General features: G+C 38.1%; 1 protein-coding gene across 1 annotated transcript; it reads left to right on the forward strand.

Moving 5' to 3' along the window:
- The first annotated feature begins 4024 nt into the window (after window positions 1-4024).
- Window positions 4025-6869, forward strand: SmF (small ribonucleoprotein particle protein SmF). The gene is made up of 3 exons (XM_085959683.1): window positions 4025-4136; window positions 4375-4570; window positions 6701-6869. Exons 2-3 carry the CDS (start codon window positions 4396-4398, stop codon window positions 6790-6792), a joined length of 267 nt encoding a protein of 88 aa, XP_085815809.1. The 5' UTR covers window positions 4025-4136; window positions 4375-4395; the 3' UTR covers window positions 6793-6869.
- Window positions 6870-8431: the final 1562 nt, after the last annotated feature.

Raw genomic sequence — 8431 nt, forward strand, 5'->3', positions numbered from 1 at the left:
AATTCAACATCGAAAAATACTGACAGTGACAGCCTGACAGGCATAGACACATTGGTCAATAATATAGATCACCAACTAAGGAATTTTTTATTTACCTCACAAGAAGACCTCTTTCAGCAATACTATTTATGGTAGATATATTTTAATAAAATGAAATTTATTAATTAATCTTTGTTCAAATATTATTGAAAATCAAAGTAATTAATTGTAATTTTATATTGACATTACTTATGGATAATCAAATATTATTATTATTCGAATTTGACTTTGAAGTCCTTGAGATAGGATTTGCTTTTCCTTCTTCGCGTGAGCTATTATTCTACTAATTTAATTTCCTTTTTCTTGTCGTTGGTCATTCTTCCCTTTGTACTGGTCATACCCGCGCGTCCGTTTTTTTATGTAGAGAGTTTGGGACTCCTTTGTCTTCTTCTTCTTCATTCTGGATTTGACTTTCTAATTGTTTAGATGTAGCGTTTGACATTTCATTTCTAACTATCAAAAAAAAAAAAAAGTTAAGTGAACGTTAAGTGATCAGTGATTATGGCGCAACATCTGAATAACCGTGAGAGGGGTATTCTAAAAGCAATGGACAACAGACGGCGAAGCAGAACTGCTACAGGAGGAAAAGTTCAACGTACGAGCGTCGATTAAGATGCTGATGTTTGAGGTATCCTCGTTACGTACCTTATTTCAGCAGGGGGACCGGCAAGGAGTGGCACAATGCCCAAAAACAATTCTTGGCGGTCCCTACGGTCGTAGAGTTAGGTCTAAATGACGAGTTGCGTCGGTACGACCACTCGTCATCAGCTAACCAGCTGACGGAGAGGACCATCGCGGCCCTCCAGAATGCGATGTTTTCCCAACGGGACAGCTTCTGAAAGGGTATACAAGGGTTAACGGATTGGGCAACCACTCCTCAAAACATCATAACAGCGATGGACCTGTACCAAAAAATCGAAGAGGGTTTTGGGGACAACGCATAATAAAATTTGCGAGGACATGACTCAGATCCTTACCGGGAAGCGCGCCGAGATTATACAAGCTCGGCGCCAGGTGATTTCTTCACTCGGAAGACACTATCAAGAATTCCTCTGAGCTCAGAGTCCCGGAAGGCCTTCGAACTCACATTATGGCCGGGGTACTCCTAAGGGGCGACGCCCTGTGGGAAGGGAGTTCTCAATCGGAGGTACGGGCTCTACCAGGGATCCGTACTCTAAGCGGAGGTGACCGCATCTGGACGCCCAACAACATTGGGGGCCGCCCAAGAGACTTTCGGGGCGTCTGGATGGCGTAGTGTACCCCCCTCCCCAACATTCGTAAAAATAATAGCCGTAGCCCGCATACCTTTTGTGTGGACCCCACCATTGGTAACTCCTTCTTTACTTTTACGAAAAGAATTTCAAACGCAACAATCAGCAGATTTCACTCTCGAGATCGAGGACTTAAGCGGGTCCAACCCCCAGTTTTCTCTCAACCCTGTTTCTGATCAAGAAACAAGATGGGACCCTATGCCCTGTTTTTAACCGAAAGCGTTTGAATGCGTTCCTACAGCCAAAGCCATTCAAACTAATACACCATTACGAGGTTCCAGCCGTCTTACAAAAAGAAGACTGGCTAGTAATAATAGATTTAAGCCAGGCGTACCTCCAGGTACCCATGGCTTCTCAACATCGTCGATTAGTTCGACTAGCCTACCGAGGGGAGGTCCCATACTCGCCAATTAATGACAATCCCACCACAGGCCCAACAGGACATCATGTGGTGGCTCTAGGCGATAGGATCCTCAGAGTTGACACAACGCAGGTACAAAAAGGCAGTTGGTCCCTCAGACAGGCATGTATCCAATCTCTTCTGGGACGACTATTAACTATGGATAATTTCGGGTGGGGTGAAATAACATCAAATTGAATGGTGGAAGAAAGGGCACTCCTTACTTCCAGGTGGCGGCCTTCGACTCTAAAAACTTACAAACCAGCTTGGAACAAATGGAAGACAATGACATTGTGTAACACGAACCTAATGGATCATAATAGCCCTCAACCAATAGAATAGGCCAGATACCTAGGCTACTTGCACAACACAGAGGGTTTGTCGTACAACACCATCCTGGTGCATAAGTCAGCCATAGCCACATTTTGCAGACCGATGATCATTGGAGATATCAGCATCAACGTGGTAGTACAACACAATATGTTAAAGGCAATTTCGGTACATAAAATCAAACCCGTCTAACCACCGGTTTGGGATCCAGGACGAGTGATACCTAGATCATCTTAGGAAAACAACACCGGTGAAGTACAACCTATACGAAACGTCTCGCAGGACAGCTACTGGGCTGCTTCTCGCATCGGGACGAAGGGTTCATGGCCTCACACTACTCAGTAATAGTAGACAATGGATTAGTGGATAAAGGTGACCACATAATTGTATGGCCAATGTTTGGTACAAATACAGATACCGCCAAGCATCGTCAATCGGAATGTACGCTAAGCTCTTCTACGTGTCAGAACATCGTCCCAGTATTCTGGCTACGGAAACTCATCTGCATGTCAAACCCAAGGAGAGAGGAAGGTGGGGATATTTCGGAATTATTTATATCTTCAAGAGGACCACCAAAACCAGCTACCAGGACAGTTATAGGGAATTGGATAAGGTCAGTACTATTGGAAGCAGGGGTACAAGAACCACCAGGCAGTGTCCGCTCAGTGGTGGCTTCCTTAAACTGTAAATACCTATACCCAATAGATGATATCTTAAAGAGAGGTAACTGGCGTAGTGAGTCGACATTTCACAACTACCAGAGAACGATGGACACACCACAATCAGAAGGGGAAAAGAACCATTAACTTCTCTATTCAACCCTATACATTGAACGTCACGATGGTCTATACCTCGTCAATGAATCATTGTCACATACAGGAATTTGGCTCACCTAACACCAGGTGATAACAAACAGATATCTCAAGGACTTCAGAGTCAAATTCGAATAATGAAAGGAGTTTTACCTACCAATAAAACTCTTATTATTCATGTTGACTTTGAAGTCCAGGTAACATCTACCTGGTATCATAATGAAGACAAAGGAGTCCCAAACTCCCTACATAAAAAAGCGGACGGGCGGGTATGATCAGTAAATAAAAAGGGAGGAATGACCAACGACAAGAAAAAGGCAATTAAATTAATAGAATAACACCTCACGCGAAGAAGGAAGAGCAAACCCTATCTCAAGGACTCAAAGGTAAGATAAGAGTTTTATTGGTAGGTAAAACTCCTTTCATTATCTAGTGTCCATAGACAATAGAGTAAACATTCATAAATTAGAATTGGTATCAGTGATGCCAAACGTACTATAATTATAGTATTTGTACCTAGTATAATTTTGGCCCGCGTTCTATTTACGATATAAAACAGGTATATTACGCCCAAAGTACTCTAATTTTGAAAATTCGGAAAAAAGTTGGCAATAGACAAAAAAATAGCGAGCTGTTCGGAAGAACTAAAATACCTAACTTTTAAACTTTTGTCTAAAAAAACGAGACGTTGATCACAATCTATTTGAATTTTTAGAACGAGAAGACGTAAATCACCTTAAGGTTCAAATAGACTATATGACGATCGGGCACATATATGCTAAGAGCGTTTTAGTGTCTATGATCAAATCTATGCCATTCCGACATTTATACATACATATTGTATGACAGCTATGACATCGTATTTTTTACACTCTGTGACACCCTGTGACACAGGACGCCAACATAAGAAACGGGTTTTTCGACATATATATGACCGATCGTCATAGAGTGTATTTGAAGCATTACATCTGAATATTTTGAAAAAAAACGAGTCGCTAATTACCTTGCATTTCAATTTGTGTCTAAAAAAAAGGTGACGTTAATTACTTTACGAGTAATTTTTGGAAAATGCAGAAAAGTATTCGTCATTCAACGCGTACAACCTACTATATTTTTTGCCGAAATACTATAATTTTGGAGGCTCGGTACTATAATTCCACTTTGAAAATATAGCAACACTGATTGGTAATTTGACATCTCGCAAAAGTGCGCGTTGTTTTTCGTTTGACGGAAACGTTTACCGGCGAATAATAATTTATTATCATCTTATATTGTCTTTTCAAGGTAGTTAAGTTCGAAATTATTACTATTACATTTGAAAGAATTGCTTTATCATGTAAAATTTCTTATATGTTACACGTAAACCCGTAAAACTTGACTTGACTTGACTCACCAAGTTAGGTTATAATTTTTTGTAATTTATCATTTTACCTTTCTGCATCTTTTTTTTCCAGTATAAATATGTATATATATCATTACTGAGTTTGTATTGCTTTTATTTATATTTTTATTCCATTTAGAGGTCGAATAACAATCATCAATCATGTCTGCCGCCATGCCCATCAACCCCAAACCCTTCCTGAACAGTCTAACTGGAAAGGCTGTTCTCGTGAAGTTAAAATGGGGCCATGAATATAAAGGCTACCTCGTTTCTGTTGACGGATATATGAATCTACAACTGGCGAATACTGAGGAACACGTTGACGGAAATTGCACAGGTAAATTATATGTGCTTGTATATTATATTAAAGATAAATTTGCTTGACGGCACCGCATCGTTAATATACATTTGTTATCGCGTTAACAGTATGTACATAATGACAAGAAATACCTTATTCCGTCACGGGAAATGCTTAATGTTCGACAAGCCTTTTTCATTAGCCATTCACTCAATCCATTAGATTCATGCCTGCCATTCAAATACACATTATTTGGGGAAAAAAACTTATTGTGTATTTGATATAACTACAATAGTCAAAACATAAGGCCTGCACTGGTATCAAATTAAAGAAAATCTGATACGAGTCGGTTTTGAGGAAGCCAGCGGCAAACACATTTTTAAAATAGCCAATATACTGGATTATTTGTTAGGTTCGGCTAGTTTTTTATTCTAGAATTCATGAATTTTGCCCAAATTGGCTATGATAATTTGCGCGGTTCCCAGCTGCCTGCCTTCCCCATAACCGACTTGTACCGAAAATGTGTAGACAAGAGCCAAAACATAAAAGTGAAGTTGAGAAATGATCGCTACGGCTAATAATTAAATTAGCTATGCCATTTTGCATTTCATATTCATTTGTACTAAACTACACATGAATATCAATAACTGTCTGAAAAGTTCATTAGGCTTTCTCTATTTACAGTCTGAAGTTTTTGAAATAAACATGTAGCATCCCACCTCAGGTCAGTCCAATGTGAGCCTCAGCACAGGCAAGACGCATATTACACAGTCACGCACACAAATCCAAAATAATATTATATAAATCAATTCAAATAAACAGATATCCAAAGTGTCCACATGTGTTTCACTGGTCACTAGGGATTCCAAATCCCGGGATCCCGAGCTATACCTATGAATCTCGGGATTGATAAACATAATCCCGAAACTTTCGGGATTGATTTTTTTATCAATTTTTATGGAAAATAAAATAAAAACGAAAATATAACAGAGAAAATACTTTAAATAACAAATAACTACATTAGAAATAAACTGAGTTTGAATGAAGTTAGATTTATACCCATGTCTAAGTTGCATATTCATTTTATTTTTTCACATAAATTAATAAAAATGAGAAGGATTGGAAAAAACAATGCTTCGCACTTTAGTAAAGTAATTCCACCATGATCTCATGCGTTTTACGGCAGTTTCATATTTGGCTGACTAATTAGATTTATGAAGCGGAAAGGCCATAAGTACACCATGATTTGCTTTACTATTTTAAATCTCGCTAACCCATTCATTAAGCCTTTACTATCAGAAACAGCAATCTCATATTAAATTGACATTACTTATTATTTATATTACAATATTATTTACTCCATTAAACTTATGTATTTCCAAGATTGAACGTATACAATATTAGCAATAAATGTCTTAAATAGTATAAATTATACTAGATTTATTTTTGACCGATTTTATCAATGTTATTTGTAAATATAAAATTTTTATATTAACAATGGAAAAAAATGCCAATCCCAGGATTGGGATCAGAATTTTGGCTCGGGATTGGATTCCCTACTGGAGCCTTATGTTAGAACTTGCGAGTCCCAGTCGCCCGGTCGACATGACGTCATATGACATCATTGTGACGTACTATCGGAGTGATAATAGCATTCGAGAAATTAACGCTGCTCAAACACTGGTGTTATCCATTGTCCTCATTCACAAATAGGTGTTTCAGCATGTTTGAGCCGTGTGCGTTGGGCGGCTTGCCTCGACCGTGTATTGGCTTACGTCACAATTACGTCATGTCGTCGGGTGACTTAATGTCACAAGTCAGAACATAAGGCCCCTGCACCGCGATTTCCTAACTCTCGTCTCGTGTGGCACCAGACGAGATGACGTAATTGTGTCGTCACGCTCGAGGCATGCCGACCGCGCACAGAATAACCATAGAAAATATTATTATCATACACCTATATGTGTATGGTGACAATGAATAGCGCCGCTGTCTGACCACTCGCTATTTTCTCGAATGCTATTATCACTCCGGTAGTACGTCATAATGATGTCATATGACGTCATCTCGACCGGGAAGCTTGCACTCGCAAGTTCTAACATAGAGCCCCTGGTCACCCACCTAAAAGCAATCCCACAAACATATTTAAACATTTTTTCTTTGCTACAGGTAATCTGGGTGAGGTCCTCATAAGGTGCAACAACGTTTTATACATTCGAGGGGCAGAGGATGAAGATGAGGAAGGAGAAATGAAGGATTAGATTAACATAGTTTAAATTTTAGAATATAAGTGTAATTTAAGAATTCTCAAGCTAAAATAAATATTTTTTCTTCCTTATATGTTTTTTGTTTATTTTTCCACAACCTCTGATGGGCCACTACACATTATGGAAAAATTGAAGTAGGATCTGCCAAACGATGTCGAGTGTTCTCGCCCAGTGGCTAAAATACTGACCACATTAGCCTTAACTTACATTTTAGTCAAAATATAATTTAGACTGGCAAATTTGTTTTCTGTAGTTTTATAATGCTGGCATAAATACCTGCAGTAAATACCATTTCTGCAAGCAATACACTCACTTAAGAGTTTGCAAAAATAAATTAAAGTTTATAGCGCCTGTACACATGCATTTATATACTTGTACCAATAGTGTGTATTTTAAACTATAGCGATAATTACTGTTTACACGTATAAGTGCCGAGAAAATCTCATTCATCAAGAGTAAGGGAGACGCGATGTTGTCATTGTATGGTAATATTTGACAGGTTGTGAAAATCGATTAACCTAAAATGAGTCTTCGCAGTGTAGTTTGTTTTTTTACCGGCAGGTTCGCCACTATCGTTCTACTGCGCAGGCGCAGAAATCGCACAGTCCAATCGTCGCGTGAAAGTTCAGAAGCTTCTGAACTTTTTTGATCCATGCATGAATTTGCACGATAATACATGAATACGTGTATTAATTAAGGCGCTAAGTACCAAAATAATAAAAACTAACATTTTTATAGAAAAATGTTCTACATACCAACGCCAATATCTTCAACTATAGTCTAAGTGCCTCAAGCAAGTCAAAAAAATACAGCAAAATAATTAAACCTGTCGACGTTGTAAGTCCGTTGGCGTGTTTTATTTATAATGGTGTAAGTAGCACTGTAGTGGTAAACGACATTTAATATAAAATAGCTGACGATGGTGTGTTGACACTTGCGAGTTCTTAATACCTAAAATTATAGAAGCTGCCGTGATTGCTTCACACTGTAAAACTACATTTTTCAAAAGGTCTGCTTCATGAAATTTTGCTGCAATGACTCAGTATTTTGTAAATACAGGCAATACTACTTTTTGGTACTTAGAGCCTTATTTAATACACGTATTCACATGTTTATACATGCATTTTTTGTTGTCTGCGGTATGTACTGTCAGCAGTAAATCCATGCACATATAAATATTGTAGTAATGTAGTAACTATTTAGGGCATCACTATTTGTACTGATAATATAATAGTAATACTATTGAAAAGCAGGTTTAGGAGTAAGTATGTAGGCTAAGATGTCATAAGGACATGAAGCCAGTCCTAAACATTATTAAATTAAGTAAGGTGAGTTAGGGTAAGTGCGGCATAAAAATCGATTAGATGAACTTTAAGTGGATGGTGATTCTTAACGGATTGTAATATCTCTTTGAAATTTTTGTTGACTTCTAAACAATTTATCCCTTTTTCAATCACTGTAACCATTACATTAAAATATTTAATGGTTAATCATAATTCAAACGTTTTAATGTAACAAGGCGAATAGACGCTCTTACCCCCCCAGTTGGGGTAAGAGCGTCTAGTTTCATTATCTCTCAAAATATTGTCAATAAACGAAATATGACAACATAAGTATTATCGAATGTTTGAAG

The sequence above is a fragment of the Rhyacophila brunnea genome, unplaced genomic scaffold, assembly GCF_057557595.1.
Source record: "Rhyacophila brunnea isolate RB1 unplaced genomic scaffold, BYU_Rbru_1.0 scaffold_9, whole genome shotgun sequence".
NCBI lineage: Eukaryota > Metazoa > Arthropoda > Insecta > Trichoptera > Rhyacophilidae > Rhyacophila > Rhyacophila brunnea.

What these genes read in the sequence shown, in the direction of transcription:
- SmF (XM_085959683.1), top strand. Translation starts at nt 4,396, where the DNA reads ATGTCTGCCGCCATGCCCATCAACCCCAAACCCTTCCTGAACAGTCTA. An exon ending in CGTTGACGGAAATTGCACAG is followed by an intron (nt 4,571 to 6,700) that starts GTAAATTATATG and finishes TCTTTGCTACAG; the next exon opens with GTAATCTGGGTGAGGTCCTC.